General features: G+C 42.2%; 1 protein-coding gene across 8 annotated transcripts in view; it reads right to left on the bottom strand.

Annotated features, from left to right (window-relative positions):
• Positions 1–27,537, bottom strand: part of EML6 (EMAP like 6) — a 239,166-nt gene that overhangs the window by 18,514 nt on the left and 193,115 nt on the right. For 4 of the 8 annotated variants that reach the window (XM_060249187.1, XM_060249219.1, XM_060249227.1 and 1 more), the window contains 8 exons: positions 8,780–8,850; positions 7,909–8,038; positions 6,440–6,538; positions 5,037–5,057; positions 4,467–4,640; positions 3,452–3,660; positions 1,848–2,005; positions 1,050–1,164 (listed from right to left, as the gene is read on the bottom strand). In XM_060249187.1, the coding sequence (XP_060105170.1) occupies positions 1,050–1,164; positions 1,848–2,005; positions 3,452–3,660; positions 4,467–4,640; positions 5,037–5,057; positions 6,440–6,538; positions 7,909–8,038; positions 8,780–8,850 (977 nt within the window). Of the gene's footprint in view, positions 1–1,049; positions 1,165–1,847; positions 2,006–3,451; positions 3,661–4,466; positions 4,641–5,036; positions 5,058–6,439; positions 6,539–7,908; positions 8,039–8,779; positions 8,859–25,468; positions 25,622–27,537 lie in introns of those variants that run through there. The other 4 variants (XM_060249195.1, XM_060249202.1, XM_060249210.1 and 1 more) reach the window with 4 other exon arrangements.

Here is a 27,537-nt window from a genome sequence, read left to right as displayed (position 1 = left end):
GATATGGTTTTTTTGCCACTTTGTTCATTACAACAACATTTGCTTACACTAAAACTCATCTGCCAAGTTGCAGCCCATTTAGAAGAAGAAGACTGCAGATTTATACCTCTCCCTTCTCTCTGAATCAGAGACTCAGAGCGGATCACAATCTCCTTTACCTTTCTCCCCCACAACAGACACCCTGTGAGGTGGGTGGGGCTGAGAGGGCTCTCAAAGCAGCTGCCCTTTCAAGGACAACCTCTGTCAGAGCTATGGCTAACCCAAGGCCATTCCAGCAGCTGTAAGTGGAGAAGTGGGGAATCAAACCCAGTTCTCCCAGATAAGAGTCTGCGCACTTAACCACTACACCAAACTAAATTCTCTTGGAGCTCTTCACACGTGGTTTGGTTTTCACCAAGAGGAATAAATTGATGTCATGAGCATATTTGGTCACTTTACTGTTTACCTCTGATTCTAAATCATTTGTGTGTGTCGGGGGAGGGGAAGCGCACATCCCTGGGAAATCCCATGCTGAGAACTGTCCAGGCTGAGAACTGTATTTGCTGCTTCCTGTTGTTTAACCAATGGTTATGTACAAGAGAGGACTTGCCCTCATACCCTTTGTCAAAAGTCAAATGCATTTTACATAAAGCACATTGCCCCAATTTTCTTACCCACTGCTGGATTATGGTAAAAATTTGTCTCACCTGAACATTATGAATAATCCTGGTTCATACATATTGTGGTGAGTTCACAAATGACTGCCAAACAGTGAATAGCTATGTGTACTCATTCTGAATTCACAGAAAACTTTGCTATATCAATTTCACGCCTGAGCTAAAATAATCATATGGTGTATCTGTGATCAGAAATTCATATGGAGAAGCCCCTGGATAACTAGAGACATGCCTGCAGCCACTGTAACCTGCCATAAGCCCCGCCAGCCTCTTTCTCATCATAATTAGCTTCATACACATTTAATGTGATCTTCAGACTCTCCTGATTCACATAATGCACAACATCATTAGTGAGGGCCCCTTGCGAGGGCAGCAAATAAGGACCTCATGTACCTTCCCTCTGCACACTGACCGCACACACTCCACAAGCTGCCCTGTCTCCAGCTGAAATGCTCGGCAGCGCTTCATCTCCTGGTCCCACAGTTTTACAGCACCTCCTTCTTTTGTTCTGAAAAGGAGCCAGCCAAAACACAAACCATTATGTACTTGCCCAAGTCCCCATGATTCCACTACAGGTTATGTCTTTTATCTGTAATGTGTCTGAAGGGCATCCCATGCAGTAAATAAGCCTGTGAGGCAAATGTTTCTCACATGTTTTCAGACTCCCAAATATCTCTCAGACATCACCTAAGATTCAGGAGATCTGAAAGGGAAACTTGGGTGCCATTCTTTTGCTGTATCATGTGAGGCAGTTTTAATTTGCCAGATCTTATCAGCTGTATAGTCTGAAAGAGAATACTTCTGAAAGTCAATGTTTAATTCTAAAAAAATGGAGTATCTTTTAAAGAAGCATTCCATGACCAATAGAAGACATTCCAAAAAAGTTGTTTCCAAAAAAGGAAGAGATCTCTGTTCCTTTCCACTGCAGCCCCTCTATGCTTCCCCAAAAGCATGTAGGATTAGGATGCCTTTCTTCTACAGTTCCCTGTATTACCTTCCATGCTTTAAGGGCATGCCATCCCCTTAAAGATGGCTTTTTGTGAGGTGCAGTGAAAAGAGGAAAGAGGCAGTATTTTTCTTCATCCAGCTTGTCAGAATCTTTCACAATTCTAGTTAGTTACTTGCATTTCTCTTTGAAGCAGAAAGGGGTAGGTAGGCAACGGCAGACACAAACAAGTTATAGGTTCTTACGGTCTCTCCTTCCCTCCAGTAACAATGAGGCCATCTCGAAGAGTTGTGTACATGGTAAAGACGGGGCCTGTGTGGGCTTTTGCCACCAGCCGAATCAGAAAGTGATCCTTCCAGACATACACATCTCCGTTGATGGCACCAGTGAAAGTAAGATTGTTCTGAAAGAAACAACAACAACAGCTGTCTGCCTTGTAAATGCCATTAATTGTACATCTCCATTATGTCTTGATCTAGTTAAGCTGGTCCTCTGCACCAGCGGTCAAGCTTCTGGACCAGTGATGGCAGCTTCTGTATGCCACAGGACCATGCTTCCTCTCATACTAAGGTCTAAGGCCCAAAATGTATTTTGCCCCTTGAAATATCAGATTACATAACAGAGTCATCTTACTGTTAAGTAGCTTCTGTTATCATTAGGACTTCCAGATATATGTTTGTTAGCATCATGGCTATGTAAAAAAGAAGCTTTGATAGTAAAATAAAGAACATTTCTCACAACTTTTTAATGTCAGTTTTTTTTACTATAGTAATTCAGTAGGGGTTGGCAGAGATCAGATAAAACTGTGTGAGGACAAGTTTTACCAGTTCTAAACTTCATCCTTAAAGTCCTTCCAGCTTCTATCCATCTTTCTCTGTCTCATCTTTCTTTCCCTTCTCTGCTCTGTCCAAGCTCAAACATTAGTAAGACCACCACTTCTGCCCTAGCAGTCTGACCTTTGAACCTTACCTCTCTATTTAATTTACTTCAACAAGATTTTCTTTGTGAAGTAGCCACCAGACAACAGAAAGACATGGGAGTATTACTAATAACCTCATCTGACTGTTGTATGGATTAATAAGATGTTTAGGGTTGGATTCAAAGAACCTCAAGGGGAAGTCAAATAGCCACTAGCACAGTCTGCAAAGGCCCGTGTAACAGCTTGCATAAAAAGTTCATGTGATTACTGTAAGAAATAGGCTCTAATTGATTCTAAGGCAGATCACTTACATGAGCTATAACTTGTCCAAGCTCTTGGACAAGCTGAAAACATCTCTGGCAGTAGTTTCACGTCCCTTGAGCAATGGTCTAGCTCATGGGATAAAACATTATTTCTGTGAGCAGACATCACTACCTCTAGGAGTAATGGTACATCTGGATCCAAGCCATTTAAGGTAAAGAATTTTCTATTCCAAACTTGCTGAAGAAATCTGTAATAGTTTAGGGCTATAATCCTGGCCTGGGTGTTTTTTCCACACCTGTTTGGCATTATTGGCTGCTGCTGGTGAGGGCAGATAAATGCACCACACTGGGGAAGCAATCCTACATGGTATGAGGAACAAAGGGAGAAGATGATATGGGGATGCCTTTTTGGGTATCTTCTCCATATTGCACATAACGTAGAATCTTATCTTCAGCTAAGCACCTATTGGGTTGTTTAAGTCCATTATGCCTAATTATCAAACAATGTCAATTGGATGGGGGACACTGGTGCTCAACACAGTAGTTTTTACACAGTAGTTTCTTGTTAACAAAGGCTACTAAGACAGAATGCCATTTGCACAAAAATTAACAGTTTCAGTAACTAAGATCTGTCGCCCCGATTTCCTGTGTAAAAATATGAACTTACAGCTCCAAAGGCCACAGAAAGCATGGTTTGCATTTTGGCATCTTCCAATGAACCAATGACTCCATTTTTATAGAGCAAAGCACTTCCAGCCAAAGTCCAGAATTTCATGTGTTTTACTCCAACAGACACAAACTGAGTATCTGAGTCTGGACGGAATTCTACAACAAAGATCCTTTCCAGGTGGCCTCCTCTGCTTGCAATTTTAGCTCCTGTGGAAATCAGAAAAACTAATTTAATTTTTCATAAGTATGTTAACCATTGTTAGGGGCATATGTTAAAAGAATCACAAAACTCAGCAAATTCTGTTTGATGTGGGGGGTAGGGGGAATGGAACAGGACAAAAGTATGCATACTATGAGCCACAAAGCTCTTATTATATCACATTCAGCTCTCTGAAAAAAATTATCTGTCTCCAGCCATAAAGGCAGGCCTCTGGTCTACACATGCAAAGAATGAGGTAGTGGAACAGCCTGTGCCACTTCAGAGTGCAAATGGGAAATCATGTTCTTGAACATTCCTCTACATTAAGACCTCCTGCAAACAGAAAAGAAGTGAAGGCAAATGACAATGCTAGAATCTTTCCCAGTAATGCACTGCTTTTCTTTTTGCAAGGAGCCTTTTTATGTAGGAGAGGATTCAAAGGTGGCATCCCACTTATAGTTTGAATTTACTTCAACCTCCTTAATATTCTGCCACCTCATTCTGCAGCATGTGTGGATCTTGCCAAAATAAGGAGATGGAAGAAACCAGTCAAATATTGCTCGCTTCATTTTTGTTGTTGTCAAGTCAAAGCTGACTTATAGAGACCCTGAAGGGTTTTTCAAGGCAAGAGAGAGGTAGTGATTTGCCATTGCCTGCCTCTACATCACAGCCCTGGTATTCTTTGGAAGTCTCCAATCCAGATACTGCTTGACTCTGCTTAGCTTCCAAGATCTGACAAGATCATGCTAGCTTCCTTAGCACATGTTAATTTTTAATAAGGGCAGGATAATAAGAACAAGAATTGTAAACCCACCTTCCTGCCACCTCCAAACTGTGATTGTATGTTCTGGATCCACTCCTACAGACACCAGGAGTTTGCCAGTAGCACTGAAATTGACATAGTTCACTCCTTTTGAATGAAAACAGCGCAGCACAGACAGAGTCTCCTTAGTCATAGCATCCCATATGTGGACAGAAGGAGTTGTACCTGGATTTTTTTTTTTTTAAAGGAGCAATCAAAAAGGAACTATTTAAAGCTGTGAATTTTCTGAGACTGGTAATCTTTATCAAGAATAAGGCAGGCAAACAGACAATTTAAAACATCTCCACCCTTCCCCAAGCATAAGAGCCACATAGAATAATAATACTATCTCATGGAACAAACATGGCAGGTTGGGAGAAATAGCGCAGTTTACAAAATGAGGCAAGTTCTAAAATAATAATGAAACATTTATGGAGAGACTGACACACACATACACGCAAGAAAAAAATTAATTGGATGATGTTTAACTTGTATCTGCTATTGACAAAGATACAACAAGGGAACATGAACAGTTCTGACGGGACTTTGTGGACTAGGACTCAAAGGAGAGAACTGCCTTACCTGGAAGTTCTGTCATATCACCTGCATGGTGTGGGCAATGGCAAATGAGAAAGCACCAAGGGAAAATAATAGCTAAAATAAGTCGTGTTTCTAATGCTGGAGTGCTCAGCATCAGCATCAGAAGGAAGCACCAAATCAAAAAACGAAATCCAACATGAGTATGGATTAAATAAATGAACAACAAAACAAAGAGAGGCAGGAATATTGTTGAATTATAAATCTGACACAGTGATTTCTTTCCTCTTATAAATACCAAACATTGGTCCAAATTCTATGAATTTTTTTGACCATAAGATATCCAGGGAGAGCTGATGTAGGAGTAATGGTGGCTCCCTCTTAACCAGAGTCAAGAGATCAGGAGCCAGTCTCCTGAATGCCCGTGCACTCCTCCCACCACCACCTCCCCTCTGGAGAGACAATTCCACCCACCAAGAGAAACAACAGCATTGGTCTTGACTGCTGTTGAGACTTGCCAAGGCTCCCATTTATCTAGGATCTGACTCTGAACACCACATTCGCAGAGCCCGGTCAAATGTTTGAACCATAAGATCCTGCCAACACACTTTCAAGCCCTGGTCTGCACTCAGAAATATGCAATAGTGGTTTCTTTATCTCTCTCTCTGAGGAGCAGCCCTCTTTTTGGCAAAATCATTAGTTCTGCACTTACAATTCCTATGGTTATATAAAGAATTAAATGAGCCTTGACGATGGTGACATGGTAACTCTGGCTCTGCCTCTTTATGCCACACGAGTGATTTCACATGAGTTCTGGCAGTGCTTGCAACTCAGTGAATCCTAGATCTGGAAAGGATCACAGATAACCCAGTCCCTGGGAACCACTGCATAGCATATTAGCTGGTGTGGAGCTAGACAGGATCCTTATATTGGGCTTAGAAATAAAGGTGGCAACTGAATAGTAGAAAAGGATGATTATTTATTTATTTCTATGTGTATCCCACCCTCCCTGGGAACAGGCTCAGGGTGGCTAACAGCATAATAACATGATAAAATACAATAATCTATTATAAGACAATATTAATATAAAATAATAACGAACATTAAGCAATTATTAAAACCAAATACATAAAATTAATTTCTTTGGTGCTATATCTGCTGATATGTAATGTATAAAATAAATAAATAAATAGATGGTCAGCATCCCATAGTTCTTCATGGTTTCTCATTGTTTCCAGATATGGTGATGGCCTAGGTCAATGTCTCACAAAGTGCAATGATAGTAATATAAATATACCTGGCTTCTAGGCAGTTGACAGCACTCTCCTCTTAGTTCTTAAAAACATGTTGGAACAATGTTGTTTTAGAGGGAACTGCACTGTCCAGTTCCACAAAGAACAAGCACAATAACTTAAAGTCCCTTTATTTTAATTTTACTGTGAACCTACCAATCTGGCTGGTTGCCACAATGTTTTTATACTTCGGGTGCTGATTTACAGTCAGGCAGAGGATGTCATCTGTATGTTCCAGGTAGAAAGTCTGGCTTCCTATGCAATTGCGCAGAAAGATTTTAGTTTAGAACAGTATCTAAACAGAGCTTGTATTGATTACATATTTTCAAGTAATTCTGTTCTACAAAAAAAGAGCTCTTGTAAGGGGGAAAGATGGGAAGGGAAACAGCCATCGCAATTATGATACAGTTTAGATTTGGAATAAAAATAATTTTAGACTATTTCAACTAACATCTGTTCAGTATTTATGATAAACCTGATTATGCCATACTTTAACATGCTCTAATGATCTATGGTTTTCCATTATTGACTCAAAATGCTTTGTATGAGTAAGGCTCCAGCTTCTACTCCTGACATTGCCATTTGAAGGATTTCCAGGAAAGGGTGCTAGGAAGGACCCATTTTCTGTTTCAGCTTCTGCAATCATAGATCATACCAGGCTAGATGACTAATAACCTAACCCAGGGGTGCCAAACATGTGGCCTGAGGGCTGAATCAGGCCCCTGGAGGGCTCCTATCAGCCCCCCAAGCAACTGGTTCTTGTCTGCTTCCTTCTCTTCTCTTCCTTCCTTCTGCATCTCAGCTTGCTTTGTCAGGCTTGCTCAAATGCACAGGAGCTACAGAGCAAAACCTTGATTTTCTCCATTGGTTAAGGCTTCTCCCCCTCCTGGTCCTCTAGTCTAGGGAAGGAAGGAAAGAGCCAGAGCTGCTTCTGCCCAGTTCCCTGGGTCCCATGGGAGAAATACCAAGAAAGCATCTTAAGACCAACAAATGCTAATGTTTTAAGCATGTTTTAAGGTGTTTTTTTTTTAAAAACTTTACTCATATTTGTCTATGTCCTTTAAAAGTTTATCTCTGCTACCTAATCTTAAATAGGTATATACATGGCCCGGCCCAACATAGCCCAGCCTGACAAGATCTTATGTCAGATCCGGCCCTCATAACAAATGAGTTCGACACCTCTGGCCTAACTGTCTGCTTCATATGAATTAATGAAAAACGGGTACATATGTTTTCCACATAGTCTAGGTAGGTTATGCATACTGGGATCTTCAATGCATGCCTCATGCTACAAAAAAAGTAGTAGCAGCAGCAGCAGTAGTAGTAGAAGATGATATTGGATTTATATCCCACCCTATACTCTGAATCTCAGAGCGGTCACAATCTCCTTTACCTCCCCCCCCCCCGCAACAGACACCCTGTGAGGTAGGTAGGGCTGAGAGGGCTCTATGCAAGGGTTTCTCTGTGGTTTATGTATCAGGAATGCACTCCCAGCACTGAAGTAAGCAGGGAAGTGCGCTTGCGTGAGTGAACCAAATGCAGCACAGAGCTCGAAATTGGAACTCTTGTCAAAATACAAGAGGGCCGGAAAATAACCACTTTGGTTTTGTTGCTCTGTGAATTACCTGTGGAAAGGTTTTGAACTATGCATGCTGCAGCGGTATGGAAAATAATATCAGCACCATCATTGAGGTAATGAAGGTTGTTGCGACAATCGAATCCACGGTACCCAAAAACATGATCTAAAGCCAACTCCTATAAGGAAAAATGTCACAGAGTAAAGTAACATACATCTTTTAGGCCAGACATTTTACAGAAGTGATAAAGGTACAATTGCATTGTTTAACTCATAGGAGAGTAGAGAACATGCTCATAGGTGGTGTTTGGCTGAATAGAGGAGAGAGTGGCCTGTGCTAAAGGAATATGCATTCCAAAAACATTCAGAATTGGGGTGGAGCCAGGTAAACTCTGACTATCAGTCCATTCAAATTACTGAATGCATTATCTACCTTAGACCAACTGCAAATCCTGGTGACCATTTGGAAAAGATGGTAATAACCAAGACTACTGTTGCTGACAGTATCAATCTCACACAAAATGAATATACACCATGAACCTGCAGCAACTTCCCTTGTAGCTCTGTATAACAATTTGATATGACATTGGCAAGGCCATTAACAACGCATTCATATTGGAGTGTGTGTTGGGGGGAGAGGATTGTAATGAGGTCAATGTGTATAATTTTGGGCAGCAATTATGTCAGTCTGACACAAGAAAACTAAACTGGGGTTCTGGGGCACCTTAAAGACTAATGATGTTCCAGAATCTGCATTTGTGAGTCTTCTTCTAATGATGTGAGCTTTGACTCATGAAAGCTGATGCCAAAATAACTTTAGTTAGTCTTTAAGAGGCTGCTGGGCTCCTGTATAACTACAGCGCAACACAGCGTGTTAAAAGGGAATGAATGGATATGAAAGTGAAATGATGAACTCTGACCTCAACCAGTTTCCTTTTTTTGTTGACGTTGTTTTTTTGCAGTTTCTCAGGTTGAGGAGCAGCTCTGCTAACTGGTGGCCTAAAAAGAAGTGCAGTGAAACATAAACATCAGTATGCATGAAAGGAAAACAAAGACCTTCTACATGCTGACTGCAGCATGGTGCAATGAAGCCATCTAGCCAGAGCCTGGAGGGGTGTGTGTGTTCATCTCGGTCAGCGTTAGGATTCTAGTGCTTTTTTCAAGATTTATCTTCAGCAGACAAAAGTCAGAACAGCAGAAAGGCTGGGAGACTTAACTGCAGTTGGGCCACGTCATTTTAGAATTGCAGCTGTGCAAATCAACAGTAATGCCATGGAAACTTGGGCCAGGAGCCAAAGATGCCTGGAAAAGGAGTTGCCTTTTAAGCTAAGCTGTTTGTTCTGTGTGTGGTGTCCAGTTATAGCCTCTGGGCCACCCTGTGCTTTAGAGGGTCCCTTGGTCTTCAGGGGAGGCTTTTCAGGAGGCTCAAGAGGCTGTGGTGGGGTGAGGCTTGAAAAAGCCCCAGTGTGCAGGCAGAACATCACAATTTTCTACTCTTCCTTTCAAGGGTCCTGGGCACAGGCTTTTCCTGCGCCAGCTACCTGAGAACTACTGGGCTACAGATGCCAAGGACTGAACCTGGGACCTTCTGAATGGAACATATGTGCTGTCCTGCAAAGCTATGACCCTTCCCTGAGAAGAGGCTGCTTTGAAGTGAACACCTTTCCAGTGTCTTGTGTATATGTAAAATTGTAGGATTCCCAGCAACCTCTCCTACAATCTGCATTTTGATCTAACAGGAACCTAACAAGAACCAACCACTCTATTACATTTGGTATATTTTGTATGGATCTAGTTGTCCACATTTGCAAACAAAAGTTTGGTATGAAATGAAGTTGTTACAGGTAATTGTATTTTGTTCTGTCCAAAAATTGGATTATGCCAATTAAGAGTCCCCCCCCCTTTTTTTTTTTACAGGGACCATGTATATATCTCTGGTAACATAAGTAGCTTCTGAGCTGTTGAACATTACTTGTTTTTTTTGCAGACTTGTTGCCAGGCACAGGTGGCACATTACTAGCAAGGCCTCCGCTTTGTATGTTATTTATTGAGCATTTAATTTAGGCGCAGTTATACCTTTGCTTTATCACATGGATACATGTCAATGAGTCAGTTTCTTGTCTCAAGTGCTCCAGCAATTAATGGCGGCAGAGCAAACAACTATAATTATAATCACATACCCCAACCAGAAAAGACAAACACATAGCTGGAAACTTACTGAAGGCCTCTCTAAATATTAGTAGCCATTAATGCTAACAGAACAGAAGGCTACATGGAAATACATGAAAATGTGGTGTGTGGTGGGAATGAAGATTAACCTGAATGCCCTTTCTCATAAGGAGATCAAACTAGACAAAATGCAAGGAGATCTGTAATCAGAAGTCCACGAGGGATGTTGGTGTTCAAAGTCAAAAGCAGCAGCTGGAGACAGACTTCTCACTCATACTGTTTTCCAGATTCAAATCATGCCCCCCCCCCTCCAATATGGATTCTTGTATGTTTTCTCTCACACAGCAAACAGCAATTCCAGGTATGCATAGGAATGCTCACAATTTGAACTGGGAAAATGGTGTAGGGGAAAGGGTTAACTCCCTCCCCTTTCACTGCACCAGTTTCAATCCAAATTGAAAGATCCATATTTAACGATTTATAGAAGAATATGAGATTCAGTCAAGAGATGTTGAGCTTGAACTGTTTTCTTTCCCTGATGTAATCTATTCTTCATTTCTTGGTTTTCCAGAAATGACTCCAAAACAATTTTTCAGAACATAACCCCCCACCCCTACAATCCTTTGGGATCATATCAAAGGTTCATACAGTCCAGTCCTACACCTTATTTCCAACAGTGGAGATCTTTTTCATTTCATTTTTAAGACTAATTTATAATATAGTTGGATGCCATATATTTCAGCTTCTTGATTCTCACAGCAGGAGTTATTTTGCTGAATCAACCATGTTTAAAACCATGCACATCTGCAGAGGATCTTGGAAGAGGGCCAGTTTCTAGAAATGGAAAGGCAAGTTGAGAAATGGAGTAGCACCTCCACATTTCTTAAATGTTAATAGTTTTGGGCTTGTGTTTCACACAGAGGAAAGAGCGGATGAATCAGGAATAGAGTATGCAGTACAGGTGGCTGCTACAGTGGCTATAATTATGCCAAAGCAATTCCATCCCCCACCCCGTGAAGAAGCAGAGGTGAGGGTGCTGACTGTGGCCAGCAGAAATGGAGAGCCACTCTTCTTGCATGCCAGGGACCTCATGCAGGGCAAGGAGCACCAGCCCATGGGTGAGAATATATGGAAGCATTGGGCTGGCCCTTTCCCTTTGTCTACAGAAAATGGAGGAGACAGACACCAGCCCAGGAGATCAGTTACCACCTGCGGTAGGTACAGAGGGGAGGGAGGTCTAAGGGTATTTAGAAACTTGCTGTGCTTCACTCTATATTGATAAGGGCTTCCCAATCGGAGGATGGTGGGGGAATTTCACTCAACACATGTGACAACCTTTTTTCAAGCTGCCATAATTGTGGAACTTGGAGCTGAACAAGACCTCTGTTTTCTTTAAGATTTAGGGTTTTTTACTAGGAGTGGTTTACCCCAATAGGAATAATGGAGGAAGCAAATTATAACTCAGTCTTCTTTACAAAAAACTGATCAAGTATTTTATGAGAAATGCTTCACATATTATGAGACTGGTTATATTATTTACAGCAAAATAAATGAGGATGATAAAGCATTTATACACTGAACAATTCTTCAAAACTGTTAGAGGAGTAATAATAGTGAGGTACAAAATCACCCAGCAGTGATCTTAGAGTTGCAGGCATGGTTTAAAACACAGCTTCTTAACAAGAAGGTGGCTAATTACTATATTTACCACCATAACACCACGATGTTTACTATAACATCATGTAGCTATACTGTGCTGCAACCAACTTGGCAAGAAAAACAGCAAGCCAAACAAAATGATGACAACTCAAGCAGGTCAACACAGTCACTGTAAAGATTGGTAAAACAGGACAACACGGAAAGAGTTACCTTGATCCCCTTGGAAGCAGCAAATAAAGCCAAGTGAGAAACTTAGTACAGTTCAAGAAAATAGAGCCAGGCTATTATAGTCATTCATGCATAAGCCTCTGACTGGTCATTCCTGTGTGGCACACGCCCATGCTACTCAAGCATGCCAGCAAGAACTAAAACAGAAATCAAAAGAGTGCACCAATCTGCACATTCAGAAAGGTCATACCCTGACATCTCGGGGAAAAGTCTGCACTAAAGATCCTACAGGACAGGAGAAAAAAAGAATGGAAGCTTCATCAGTGCTTCCTGCATGTTCCACGCAGCCCTGCAAAACACCCTTTCAGTGTGTTGTACAGAAAATGAAAAATCCAGAATATATCAACAGCCTTAAATAATGTAGAGGTTTTCTGTTTTCCATTCTAAAGCTACTTTGCATATAACGTGGAGGTGAACTCAGTCAGCTGGGAGCTGCAGCCCACCACAGCTCCCACCAAAGGTGCCTGTAGCATATGTGGATTTGCAGACACATTCATTGCATTCACACTTAATCAATATGAGTATAAACATCCTAGGACGGGGTGTTGAACTAATTTGTTATGAGGGATGGATCTGACATAAATGAGACCTTGCTGGGCTGGGCCATGTGCGTCATGAAATATAATGCCAGGTAGTGGAGATATAAACTTTATAAAGGACACAGACAAACACAACAATTTTTTTTAAAAAAAACTTAAAATCAAACAGGCTTAAAATATTAGCACTCATTGGTCTTAAGGGTGCTTTCTTTGTATCTCTCCCATTGGATCCAGGGAACTGGGCAAAGGAAGCTCTGGCTCTTTCCTTCCTTCCCCAGGGAACCAGGAGGGGGAGGAGCCTCAGTCAACAATGGCTTGGCTCAGTAGCTCTGCTGTGCAATTGAGAGAGCCTGACAAAGCAAGCTCTCCCCACTTCCTCCCCAAGGGAGGACCCTCAGCCAATGTAGAAAATAGAGGTTTTGCTCTGTGGCTCCTGTGCGATTGAGCAAGCATCGAAAAGCAAACAGAAGGAAGCAAGAAAGAGGGAGAAGGAAGCAGACAACAGCCAGTTGCTCAGGGGCCTGATTGGAACCCTCTGGAGGCCTGATTCGGCCCCCAGGTCACATGTTTGACACCCCTGTCCTAGGAGTACTGCTACTGTCTGATTTGGCTCCTGGTTCACCTCCAAAGAAACCATAGATGCACTGTTGTAATGGAGGAGGAGAACAGGGCAAGAAATGGTTCTATTTTGCACCAAACTGTCTGCAACTTTAATAACAAGGGTCAGTGAGGTGGACAGATGAAGAGATGTTACTGCAAATCTAACACTGTGTTGTGTCTTCCATTCTGCAATAACAAGTACCTGCAATAATAAGTACAAAGGAAGCACACTAATGCTTCCCCAACCTCACACACAATGAAGACAAGTCCGGAAGGTTGGTGTGGATATTTAACAAACTTTGCATTAAAATTTACCTGGATTAAGACCATTTATAATATACAACTGACTGAATTAAAAAAAAAATCAGGTTATCATTAGCAGTACCTAGTAGGTGATTCATATAGAAAGATTCCCACATCAAATACTTTCTCCGAGTGGAAAGACATGAACTGATATTGTGCTAAAGCTGTTAAATAGAATGCTCAGGAAACCTAGTTCCCAAGATGTCATCATACTTGAGCAGCATCAAGAAACAGTATCCAAGATAGAACTATGCAGTCGAGGGCTGTCTTATGTTTCAGTGTCTACCAAAGAACTCTATGGTCGTTTTCGCACTCACCTTAATCAGCAGCGACGACCCTCTTCACTGCGCAGTTTCCGTTTGCGCCGCAAAAGCGCCGGGACTATCCGGCTCTTCTGGGTGCTCCGCGGCAATTAGTGCGAAATCCACGCAGATCCTGCGCGGTGAAGAAGGTCGTCGCTGCTGATTAAGGTGAGTGCGAAAACAACCTATGAGACACAGCAAAACACACTGTTGGAAGTAAGAGAACCTGTTTAAGGCACTAGGATCATTGGAAGTTAGGTCTAGCTCCCACCTCTCAGTGAAGTGTCATGCAGCCTAACTAGATGTAACAAACTGCACAAATTCTCCATGGGAATCTGGTGGCAACTTGTAAGGAAATACACAACACAGCCTAATTTAGATTAGAAGCGCTGCATGGGAGAAAGAAAAATTCTTGCCTTTTCCTCTGTCCCATTTTCAGCAGCTAAAACAGCCTGGAGACAAGTGGCGGGAGCATTGTTTTCTCTATGCAGATCCAGAAGTGCAAGCATCCAATCAGGGCCGGATCTATGGAGGGGCAGAGGGGGGTGCTTGCCCCGGGCGCCGACAGAGGGGGGGCGCCAAATTGGGTATGGAGCCCATTGTATTCTATGGGACCATAAAATAGAATGGCCCATAAGGGAGCGCCATTTTTTTATTCCCCCCCCCCAAAAAAAAACATGTAGATCCGGTCCTGCATCCAGTGCATGTGCTGGCTCCCAATGGAGTAAATAACTCCCCACCGCAGGGTCCCTGGGCTGTTTTAGTTTCTCTCTCCCCCCCCCAAAAAAAAAACCAGTACAGGGGAGAAGGATGGAATTCCTCATTCTCTTGCACAGTTGCCACCAGGAAGTAGCAGCTACAGTTATAGCTGCAAGTTCCCATGATGAACCTGTGTAGTTAATAACATTTATTTCAGCTCTTTAGTTGCTTCCACACAATGAAGGACTATCATTGGGTGCAATCAGACAGGCAGGTTGCCACCTCGGCTTTTAAAAAACCAGTGAGTTTGTAGTAGTTTATGTTGATCACACAGTGCCCCCTAAGCCAACATCATAGCACCGCGGGCCTGTGGTTGGTTGTTCACATTGCTAACATGCAACAAACACAGACCTGCAGCAGGGGTGGGTGTTTTTTTTTTAATTTCCACTGTGTGTGCGCATAAGCAAACAAGTAACCACGTGCTCTTGGCCAGTTCTATGGGGGTGCTAAAGCGCACCTTAGAGTGGGATTGTGGGGGGGAGGACATGCTGGGAATGGAGTGTAACGATCACACTGCTCATGTGTTTCCATGGTGCGCCAGGGCAATCAGATGTCTGGAAACCTGCCATGGAAGCACTTCACCAGAAAGACAGCAGAATTTAGCCAGTGGCTAGTTAGTCCATGTGGGAGTAGTTGTAGCACAAGATAAGGATAAGTGGGGCACAGGGGCCGGATGTGCACAAGTGATTGTGCCCATTTAATCCAGAGGGCAGGGGTGGCTATGGTGGACAAAACTGCTTGTCTGATCGCACCCACTGATTTCCAGAGAAAAGAGCAGCCCTTAGGGCTCAAACACAAGAGACAATGATTGCCTGTCTCTACAGAATGTAAATGTCTCCTGCAGCCTCATTTTGCCTCATGGCCAAGTGGGAACATGGTGAGTGAGTCTGTTAATCCTTCATTTTTTATATTAATTTTTTAGAAAGAAATCTGTCTTTTAAAAACATTTGTTTTCTCCTTTAAAGTGCTAATAGCCAAACTAAACTGCTCTGAAGAGAGGGAAGAGTACTGTTTTCATGAAGATTTCTTCAGGTTTAAAAGCAGCTGTTGAGGGTGGAGGTGGCATGGACAAGAGACCAAGGCACTAGGGAGGGGATTGAAGCCCATCCCCTGTGTCATTTTCTGACCTCCATAGACTCCCTAGAGTTGCAGTGGACCTAAAAAGGAAACATATCAAAACATATGGGCAATTAAAATGCAGAAAAAGTGCAGTAACCCTCATCCAGTTTTCTCTGCAGGTGCTATTAAGACTGAAAAGACATCTGTGGGTGCTCCATTCATGGATCTCCTCACAACACATCTGTGTTGACCCTGAAGGACAGGATTACAGTGAAGCCAAAATGCCCTCCAACCCTGATGCTGGATGGCTCCATAGGGAGAGGCAATACTCTTCCTCTGTCCTCATCAGGTTTCGGGGTTATACAGGAGAGGCAATATACTTGTACAGTTATTCCCCCATTGACCCAATCATCCAAAATAATTTCAAATGCCTTTTTCCCCAATGGGGACCCAGAGTGGCTTCTATTGTTCTTACCTCCTCCATTTTATCCTCACAATCTTGTGAGTTAAATTAGGCCAAGAGTGTGTGAATAACCCAAGGTCACCCTGCAAACTTCCATGGTAGAGTGCAGTTTTGAACCTGGGTCTTCCTAATCTTAGCCTAATGTTCTATCTGCTGCACTATACTGGCTCTCACACTTATGGACTTGAAAGAGACAAGGGGAACTAGTTGCAATTAAGAATAATGTTATTACAATTATTAAGCTACATGGGGAGACTGGTTTTGTTTTTCAGAAATAGTCAATAGCCCAGCCTCAGGCAAAAGAGATCAGAGACAGAGTGGTGGTGTAGTGGTGATTGTTAGACTAGGATCTAAATTCAAATCCCACTCTGCCATGAAGCTCACATGAAACCTCAGGCCAGTCACAGTCTCTCAGAATAATCTGCCTCACAGGAACCAAATGGGGAAGGCAGAACCATGTATGCTGCTCTGAGTTCCATGGTGAGACTGCAGGATAAAATTGTAATAGCTAGGTAGATAGCATTTGAACTCAGTATCATTTCTCTTTTTCATGTCCAAGATATGAAGGAATTTTCACACTGTAACTTCTGATAAGGAGTGGGGATTGCTCCTCCCTTCTTTGAAAAATTATAGGAAAGATCATGAAGGTGTTCTGATCTTTAGCCATCAATCACACTTTGGAAATGCAAAAGAAACACTAGGAACAGTCCTCTGTGCAGCTTCGTAGTTCTCTGGATCAGTGAAATAGACCAGTAACCACATGACATCAAATTATAGGGCCTTTAAGGCAGCAATTTAGAAAATACTCAATAGTTTGCTTGTACTAGTTCTTTTTTCCTTTCTGTTTTAGTGTACCATGGAAATGAACGAATTATTGCATCTCTGTTCCTAAGAATGTCTGATAAAGTTTATGGGGAAAGCAAGGCGGGATTTATGAAGAAAGCAAAGGCGAAGACAGACGTAACATTTAAGGTCCAGTAGAAATAGTTTGGATTCATTTGCACAGCTTTGAAAACACATATACAAACCTTATATTCTAAAGTAAACCACAAAAAATTGTTTCAGGGTACAGTTGTAGCAGCTGTCAGTTGGCTAGCATCTGCTACATCAACACACTTCTATCCTTTCCCATCCCCAGAGTAGTTTTATAATTTCTTTCAAAGTATTTGAATTTTTATTTGTGGGTGAGAGGATACTAAGTGAATGTAAGATATATAAATGAACATACTTATGGTACTCTAAAACAACATAGGTGGTCAGCCTGCCCTAAAGCATGAGAGGAAGGAAAAGACAGGAGCAGATCCAGTCTTTGGCTTCAAAGACATGTCTGAGCTCAAGTTGTGAAGCCAATTTTATGCATGAATTAATGTTACATCTGTCTTCACCCCTAGAGGACACTGTTCACTATGACATGGCCATATTAGATAAGAAACACAAGATATAGTTTGAAAATATATATACATACATATATATTTTATATTTTTCTATACATAGCACAAATATGTACAAATATTCTGCATATTCATATATACATATATACATGTATATATACAAACATATGCCTTCTGTGGTTTTAGCACCTTAGACATCCACTTAAGAAATGTGAAAATAATGCCACATCACAATTCATGTAACTTCTCAGTAAGTCTGATGAAGATTAGTAATGACTGCACCAATTGATTTCAAAAAGTGAAATGTTAAAGATGCAAAATCCATACAGTTGCAAGTAGAAGATGCCATTTATAGTCTTTACCCTTAATAATCTTTGCAATGTCAATTGTACACTCCAAGAAATTTGTGTCTTTTTTTGTTTTAGATGTGGCTTATACTTACTTGACAATTCCCTGCCTCCAAAGGAAAGCAAGTTAAAACATAATACAAGTATTAACGGTTTCTTTCCAGTAATGTAACAAGAAAGTGTGAGTATGCTTGGAATGGCAGGAGTGGACACTGGAGAAAAGTACAGACTCTCAAAGTGGTTTTAATGTGTTGCTTTATTATTTTTAATGAAATTGTTTGATCTCTCCAGTTTCTGGCTTAGTCTACACAAACAGATCTTGAACTGTACCATTTCTGACTGTTAGCTGGGAAAGAGGAGGGGTAAATTCACATATCTGAATGCTCTAGTTCTCTGTCTCTCTCTCATATGCACACACAAGCCCTCATATTTAGAAAACTAGCATGTCAAGGATAAGGCTGGGGTCAAACATGATATGCTAGATTTCTATGTATTTCTCTGGAGGAGCATTCACTCATACAATGTTCTCACTGGCAGCCTGATGTAGAAAATCCAGAAATTTTTTTAACAATCTGCTGTTTGTATAGGTTACCTGTGTGACTGATAAATCTCTCCCTTGCTGCTTTTGTGGTATGTAAAAGTTGCCAAATGCCATTATTGAAAAGAGATATCCCATTGTGGGCAATGTAGTCATATATATTGGTCTTAGACATTTGATAAATAGAAACTGGGATGAGAGCTGGTAGGATAAATCATGAAGAGGTACAGATCTTTGAAGAAGTGACTGACCCAGCTCTGCACAAAATTATCCTGTATTGCTTGAATGTAGTTAGTGAAATCAGTAAAATCCTCACAGCTTCAACTAGCTACAGTGAAAGAGAAATCAGCCTTTCTATAAAATGGAGACAGAATCTCTGCCCAGATGAGAACCTGAAAGATCCACAAATATGTCTCCACAGCACTTTTAATTGCTAAACAGCAGGTATGGAAGTTCCTGATTTTGATTGGAAATATAATGTAGGGGCTTAATTCTATATACAGGCAACCTGAAAGTTTTAATGCCTACTACTGAATTGTGAAAAGTAGAATGGCACAATTTCATATGGGGAAGAGGTTTTTGTTTTTTGTAATATTCATGCAACATGTCAGAAAAATCCACAATTTGCCCACTAACATTTTTTTCCACATGCAGTGTATTTTGACCCATAGCTACTGTGCGATGAATGAATGCTGACCACAGCTGCTGTTGAATAATTTTAAATTTCCAAGCTACTTATTACATTTACATGCCACCATGCTTCAGCTTACAAACAAGAACAAACAGGAAAGTAGATTAATTCAAGCTATAATCAGAGTTGAAGAGGATTTAGGGGACCTTTATTTTTAAACCACCAGAGTTTTGGTGTTGGTCCTGGCAGCAGCAGATCAGTGAATGGCCTGCATAAGCTCAGATGGCTGTTTCCTTCTTAAACAGCGATGTGCACTGTAATCAGTATCCCTGCTATTTTAAGGACAATTGTTGTTCTCATTCCCCTCAGGGATTGTACTAAATTACTTGCAATGTGCAGGGGTTTAGCAGGTCCCAGAATTTACACTAATAAAATTTAGGATAGATTTCACATGAGTCCATTTTAGGTATCCAGGCCCATGTTGTGCATGTGGGGAAGGAGCACCCATTTGGGATGAATTATGACTACAGCATACACATGGGTTGCCCATGAGATACAAAAGATCATTCACATGATGATGGCGAGACATGTGTGCTTACAGGGTTTAGCTCTGGCTGCTGCTATGCAAAAGATCTTGTTGAGGATCTGAATGGCTCAACCAGGCCATTGACTGGTATGGGATTGTCACAGAGTTTGCCTAAATGCACTTCTCCCTTGCTTCCACAATTTGCCTTTAGTTTACAATATTTAAATTAATCTTCATTTAACTTTAAAATTTATTGGGGCACAGTGATTGGTCTGCAAGAACTTCATCATAGTTCAATTTCTGGACCAGGATGCTAAGTGGACAAGAAACTGCCTGGAAACCATGCTGCTCAGAGTTCATTAGAGGTAGGTGGAGATTCACATGTAACAAATAACCTATTAACAAGGCAGGGGACATAACTGAGGTAATCGGAAGGCCAACAGTTGAACTGGGAGAGTGCACGCTTGTAGACAGAATGTGCCAGATTCAGTCCCTGGCATCTCCACTTCAAATGGATTGTGTGGTGGACTCTTATCTGATACTCCGAAGAGTTGCCGCCTATCAGAATAGACAGTGAGGGGCTAGGTTTACTTTATCTAAGATAGTGTCATATGCCACAGGCAATTCGAGGAGAGATGATATGCACTCATCCAGGAGTAACAGAGATAGCATTAGCTGGACCTCACATCAACAAGCCGCTTGTGAGGCACGGGTGGGGAAATGCACAGCAGCACAGTGATGTTACTTTTCAAGAAGGGGGAGCAAAAGAAATGGAGCAGCACTAGCTCTGTGCATCTTCAGTAACATCTAGTTTGTTGCTTATTATTATTTTTATATATTCTGCTCCCTCTCCCCCAAACGGGACTTGGGGCAGCTAACAGCACATAAAATACATCTGATAAAAGCAATGCAAAATATGCAATAAATAAATTTTATAAACCAATTAAAATCTATCACCATTAAAATCTATTCATTATCAAGCAGGGTAGGATGCATGGATGGTGAAGACTTAGCTGAAGCATACCAGCTGCTTCATGGATCACAATCACCTAAAGGCTGCCTGAAAAGGAGCAGCCTTGCATGCCCTATGGAACCTAGAGAGGTCCTGCAAGGCCTGCTTCTCTTCAGGCAGCTGGTTCCACAGGACAGGGGTCACTACTGGATTGGCCCTTGCCTTTGTTGACACAAGGTGGACAGTTTATGGACCAGAGACTTTCAATAAATGCTGAGATGAAGATCAGCAAAGATGGGGAGGATCATGCTGGGAGAGGTGGTCTCAGGCCATTTAGAGCTTTATGGTAAGCACCAACACTTTGAATTGGTACCAGAAACTAATTGGTTGTCAGTGTGGCTGCCGTAGGATAGGGGTTATATACACTGACCAGGACACTCCTATCAGCAACCTGGCAGTTGTGTTCTGGACCACTTGCAGTTTCTGAAGCATCTTCAAGGGTAGCCCTGTGTAGAGCATGTTACAGTAGCCTAGTCTCGAGGTGACTGTTGCCTATATTACTGTGGCAAGCTCCTCCTGAGACAGATAGGGAGCCTGTTGGTGGGCCAGGCATAGATGGTAAAATGCAGTCTTTGTCATCAAGGATGCATTTGTCCATGGAAAGCAAATAATCAAGTCAAATTCTGACAGTTGACTGTAGAGAGTCAGACACCATCAAGGGTCAATAGAAGTGGCCACCCCAGTGGTCCAGCCTTCCCCAGTCACATAATCTCTGTCTTAGATGGATTTAGCCAGTTTGGTGTAGTGGTTAAATGTGTGGAATATTATCTGGGAGACCTGAGTTTGATTCCGCACTTCCACACTTGCAGCTGCTGGAATGGCCTTGGGTCGGCCATAGCTATTGCAGAGTTGTCCTTGAAAGGGCAGCTTCTGTGAGAGCTCTCTCAGTCCCACCTACTTTACAGGGTGTTTGTTGTGGGGGAGGAAGGTAAAGGAGATTGTAAGCTGCTCTGAGACACTGAGATTCAGAGAGGAGGGTGGGATACAAATCCAATGTCTTTGTCGTCTTCTTCTTCAATCCTCATCTAGCCACTGCATCCAGGCAAGAGGCCAAAACTAGAATTCCAGCTACCAGTCGCTCCATAAATAAGAGGTAGAGCTGGGTGCCATCTACATATTGATGGCACCCCACTCCAAACCTTCCAACAATCTCCACCAGAGGGTGCATATAGATGTGAAATAACATTGGGGAGAGCACTGACCCCTGTGAAACTCCACAAGTTAGGGCCTGTGGTGATGACCTCTCTTTACCTATGATATTCATCTGGGACAAACCCTGGAGGAATGAGGGGAACCAGCTCAAGGCCATACCCCTCACATCCAAGGAAGCTAGGCAGCTGACCAGGACCAAATGATCTACTGTTTCAAAGGCAGCTGACAGATCCAACAGGATCAATAGCCCCATCCGGCCTGTGTCAAGCTGTAACCAGAGATTGTCCAGAATGAGAGTGACCAGAGCTGTCTTGGTCTCAAACCATGGCCACAAGCTGGACTGGAAAGAATCTAGGGCAGATGTCTCATCCAGGAATTCCTGGAGCTGTTCAGCCACTGCTGGCTGTTCAGCAACTGTTGACTGAGAAGCTACCATAACAAATGATGGCTGCTGTGTAATGATTTTCCTTAGATGACTGATTGCATGCTTCATTCAGACCTCATAGGCTGGCTGCTCTTGTTGGTTGAACTAATGAGTCAATGAAGATTCAATACAGACTGTATATAAAAGAATAATTTCACTCCTTCAAGATTACTAGAAGCTAAAAATAACTAATAAACTGCTTTACTAATCAAATAAAGAATGACTCAGAAGACAGGACTGTGATTCCATTGGTTCCTGAAAGGCAAATATTATGTGGAGGATGCAAATATCTGTACAAACATGTTGGGGGATTGAGTCTGTCTCCTCAGATATTTATCTATAATGAAACTGTCTGTAAAGCTCACAATGAAAACCTATACTGCTGAACAGCTGTAGGTGCTGGTTGGAAGAGTTGGAATGAAAATGTTCTAAATAAATAAAATAAATAGCAGCAGTCCTTTATAGATATTAAATCTACACATACTGGGAGCATGGCAACTGCTCCTAATACATATGGTCACTGTGTTGTCTGAACAGTGGCACCATTCATATTTTGCATGGGCACACAGTTTCAATGGACATGAACTAGAACCTTGAAAAATTCAGAGGTCATTCACATGTACTGAAGTTGTAAAACCATGCAAAATATATGTGCTGCAGCAGCCCATGTCCAGACAACCATGAATACCTTGAGCATCCATGCACAATTGGGAGGTTCTGATATATGTGGCTGTCTGAAAAGATCAATACCAAAAAAAATGAGTCCAATTAAGAGTGAAGATAAATTTTAGTTTTAGAACATTCAGGCCAGTTCAGAAGTGCCTTCAATGCTCAGAGTACACATACATTTCTCTCTCCTCAGAAGGCTTTCAAAAAGCTGTTCTGCAAATTTTCAGCCTGAAAGTCCGGTTCAAGATGAAAGCTGTGCTTGACTTGTTCTTGCACAGTCACCGCACCCAAATCTGCAGGACCAAATTTGCAATTGTTTTTAAAATGGCTGTGGGCAGAAATAAATTGCATGACAGGTGTTTACATGAATAAGTGTACGTGTATATTTGTAACTTTAATTTTTTTCCTTAAAAAAGAAGATAACTTAATCTGAATTGTGGAATAAGGAACGGCGGCTAAATCAGAGCTCAGCTCATGGATATATATGTCTACTGTACAAATTGCAAAGCCTAGCACAGGGGTGATGAACAACTTGCAACTGCTTTTACAGTGTTACACCTGTCTTCATCATGAAGCATTTATTGTGGATCTTCAAGTATTAGCGCTGGAGCTGGCTGACCAAAATGGAGACACAAGTTCTCAATTTAATTTCCTGCCTGAATGTGCTGACATCTAGAGTGTTCTGCTAGGCATCCGTCTTGTCTGCTTTTGTGAATTCATATTTGACAAAGAATCCTCTTCCAATAGGTAACATTTTATGAATTTTTAAAAAATCAGATCAGTAATATATGACCAGCCTATGGCTGTATGTGGGCGTTGTGGTGAATCAGCAGAACGCATTATAGCTTCTTGTTTCTGTACAAGCAGATTTTGTACGTGCGCTAGAGTACAGATAGTGGGAGGTGGGGGAGAATGAGCATACAAATAGCAGACAGGCAGTCCCCTGAGCAATTTCAGAAAACAAAAGCCATATTCAGTTAGGCTCTATAAATATTCCACAGCATTATATTCATTGCCTGCACTGCCAGGCTTTCTTTCTGTGCAAGACAAGCCTCGACTAAAGTAAAGCCATCATAAAAGGTAGGCTGGTGACAGTGGTGTGTGAGGGTGGGTGGGTAAGGTCTGATAGACTGATACAAGCTGAAAGCAATGCAATGTGTTCAGGCTTTTCAAGCAAAAGGGCCACCTGATGTTGCTTTACGAAGAAGAAGGAAGAGGCATTCACAGAAGAGTTCATTGTGACAAAGGGAAATCTTCCCCGAAAAATTAGGAGCTTGTCTATCTTTCCACACATTTCAGAATGCTTCTATCAGCATTCTTCTCCACTAATCAAGATGGCTGATAATTGGCATGCATTTAGCAGAGGCATTTTAGTTTGCAGGGCCAGCTTTCCAGGGTCCTTGCTAGGGAAGGGTACCTTTGAAAAATAGCTGCAGTGCACAATAAAAATAAAATACAGTCTTCATTTCCATCACACACACTCCTTCTTTAACATTTCTTGATCAAAAATTTCCATTTTTTCTGCAGCAGATCAGGTGTCATGGAAGGGCTGAATTCAAATAAACTGCATTTAGCCAGGTTCAATTATTCTTTTTTTTTTCAGTGTGAGAGGGTGGTATGTGACAGCTGAAGGCTTATACCAGCTTGAAATATTTGCTTATAAATTAACAATCAAGCAGGTTCATGACCTTAAAATTGACTGCTATGTTGCCCAAATGCCTTTTTGGAACATAAAAATATGGCAACAAAACTCTCCATCTTGAGGGAGAGAGGTTTCAAGTCAAAGATGAAAACATGTTTGATTGGCAATTAAAACACATTTAACATGCAAGTGACCAAAATAAGGACTAAAACACGTTTAACATGCAAGTGACCAAAATAAGGACTTGTATAAGATCATAGAGAAGCAGGAATTTTTTTAAAAAAGAGAGAGACTGATTTCCTATGGAAGCACTTTGTGTCTCTAGAATTCACATATAAATGAACATGCCTTACACAAGGCAACAAGCTGCAGTATTCAACCTGTGGCAGGAAAAAAATTAGTGGGAGCCATTCTGAAAGGTCAGCCATATCAAGTTGCTGTCAGTACCAGAAAACATGACTTTTGAAAAGCAGAATATCCCTCTTAATGCACCATCACAAGGAGATCATTGAGATAAAGCACCTGATAATGTTTGAAAAGGGAAATGGTGGGCCTGTCTTCTATGAGTCAGACAAATGCAAGCACAGACAACAGGTGTTAAAATGGGGAAGGCAGTGGGAACTGATGGCACTTTGGGAGCAGAGCATGTGGGCCTGCAGTGCTGGCTATGGCATACAGCCAGGCTTGTATTCCTGCCTGACTCTCCCACACTGCACTGCTTCCTAGCACAGTAGATGATAGTCACACAGACATGGATGAGTCTGCATGTGTAATGAAGGTCACATTAAGGTGGCACTAACTTTGACTTGACATGGCACACTTGCCCCCCCCAAAAAAAGTTGGCCAAGGCAGGCAAGTGCAATGAGAAAGAGAGAGACAGAGAAAAGAGAAAGCAGACAGTGTTTGAATTGGCTTCTGTACTGATCCTTCTTTTTAAAGGTCACTATCACGCTTGATATCATAAGGCTATTGATTCACTTAGTCATGCAAGTCAAACAGTCACAATGCTGCAAACAAGATATGCATCAGGTGTTAGTAAAAGGCAAAATGCAACCCCTCTGAAAATACTCCCCCATATTAGTAACATCAAACAATACTAGAAGTATCATTAACATTCCAGCCCAGTCAGTTAAAGCAATTCTGATTAGCCACATAAATCATTTCCCATACAAGAAGACACAAGTTTGTCTGCATTGTCCTAAGCATAAGACTGTATGGCTTACAATTGTCCTGGATTGTCCGGGACAGTCCCGCCACTGACCAAAATGCCCCGTGGTGTGGGAGCACTTCTCTTAGGACTCCCACACCACGAGACGGTTCCTGCAGCTCCTCTGAGAGGTGCCCCACTCCTAAATTACAGAGAAAGCAAGGGGGCGGGGAGCCAATCAGAGGAGCAAGAAAAAAAAGAAAGAAAGGAGAAATAAGGAGATGAAAGAAAGGGAGAGGGGGCAAAGGGAGAAGGGAGAGAAGAAAAACAACAAGGATGGGAGAGGAGAGAGAAACATCAATTAATTATCTCAGAAGAATGTACATACTAAGATAACTGCAGGATTTATTTTGAAACAGAACCACCCTTCTAGTCAGTATTACGGTGTAAATTTCTTGTTTATTGTAGTACATAGGATTTTTTGGCTTTAGAAGAATACCTTGAACAGACGAATACCTAAAGCATTTAAGTAAACTATAACGAAGAAGAATGTAGGTACACAAAGTCTTAGATATGAATAAATGACATCTTACTGACCAAGCCAATACAGCAGCTGTTCAACAGTAAACTACATTCAAGTATAGCGGTAGCCTCAAAAAGGACAAAAAGAACATTACTCACTGGCTTTAAAGGTACAGCCTACCTTGACACTTATAAAATCAGAACATGTTATGTCCCAGATACGACTTTTCACTGGCATGACCTTTTATCAAAGCTAAATGTATTACCACAAACTATGTGGTATTGCATAAGGAGATCTGGATTTTGAAGGATTTCATTTGAATGTATCAAACTTGTAGCCCTTGCAGTTTCTACCTATAAAGAGGTTTCGGCTCTGTATAGGGAGCTAAGTGCAGTCAACCAGAGTCACACAACAGGCTACCCTGAGTGGTGCCACCAATAACCAAAGAATGCTCTGTGGTGGGCAGGCTACAAGATGCTTCTGTAGTTATGCCTACATTTTGGAATACTTTGTCCAGGGAAATTTTACTCTCATTAGTTTTTGCATGTGTCTAGCTTCCTTTGTAAGGCATTTGTTTTTGTTTACATCATCATTTAAAGATTTGCTTGCCCCGGGCACCACTGGAGGGGCGGTGCCAAATTGGGTATGGAGTTCATTCTATTCTAAGAATGAGTAAAGAGTAAAGAAATAATAATATTTCTTGAGCTGCTGTCGCCTTGCAGACCCCAGGGCCCCACCCTTGGGCAGCCAGGTCTCAGAGGAAGGTGCTGGGTCAGGTTGCCACATCCTGTTGCCTCCTTGGCTGTGCTTGTCTCATCTGCATGTAATCTCTCTATCGCTCTGTTTGTGCTCAACTCAAACTGGCCTCCACTCTGCACCATGGGTCATCACCGACCTCCCACTGGCCACCTTTCCTCCCTTTTATAACCCTCCTAGTGCTCATGCCCCCTCCCCAGTGGCTGTCTTCCCAGGCCCCGCCCTCTGTCTTAAACAATGACGCCCAGCAGCTCTCTTCCTCTCCCAGGGCTGCTGGGGCCTGGACGTTCTTCAGGGTGCTGTGGGCCTGCCACGGTTCGGGTCAATGCCCCCTCATTCCCCGTTGTGCCTGAGTTTGGGGTAGGGCCTGCTGGTCTGTGCAGCAGCTCCCGGCCACAGTGTCTTCATGGAGCCATGCATCGCCCTGGCTTCCTGGGCATGCTGCGGTGGTTGGTGTCATCTCCTTTGCCCCCCAGGTAGGTGAGGGCAGCCGGGGTGGCTGCTTGCTTGGGTCAGGGGTGTTGGGCTGGTCCGGGGGGGCCTGTGGGCAGCTCGGGGGCCCTACGCCGGTCCAGAGCGGGGGTGGGCGATGCCGGTGGCAGTCCCAGTGCAGTGCAGCCGGGACAACTATCAAAGTCTGATTTAGTTTTCATAAAATGTTGTTGTAAAATTATATACAGAGGCCCCGTTCACACAGTGTGTTGAGTCCGTGTTAAACTGACCCGGTTTTGTTCCAAATATTATCTATCAGACTGCCATACTGCAATTCGAATCACTCCACGGTGAAACCGTCTTCTGCCATCCACACAGCGGCACCATACAGTTCTTTTTTTGTTTCC

Source organism: Heteronotia binoei, chromosome 1, assembly GCF_032191835.1.
Source record: "Heteronotia binoei isolate CCM8104 ecotype False Entrance Well chromosome 1, APGP_CSIRO_Hbin_v1, whole genome shotgun sequence".
Taxonomy (NCBI): Eukaryota; Metazoa; Chordata; class Lepidosauria; order Squamata; family Gekkonidae; genus Heteronotia; species Heteronotia binoei.
Note: the sequence above shows the minus strand (reverse complement) of the source record. Positions and strands in the feature narration are given on the sequence as shown.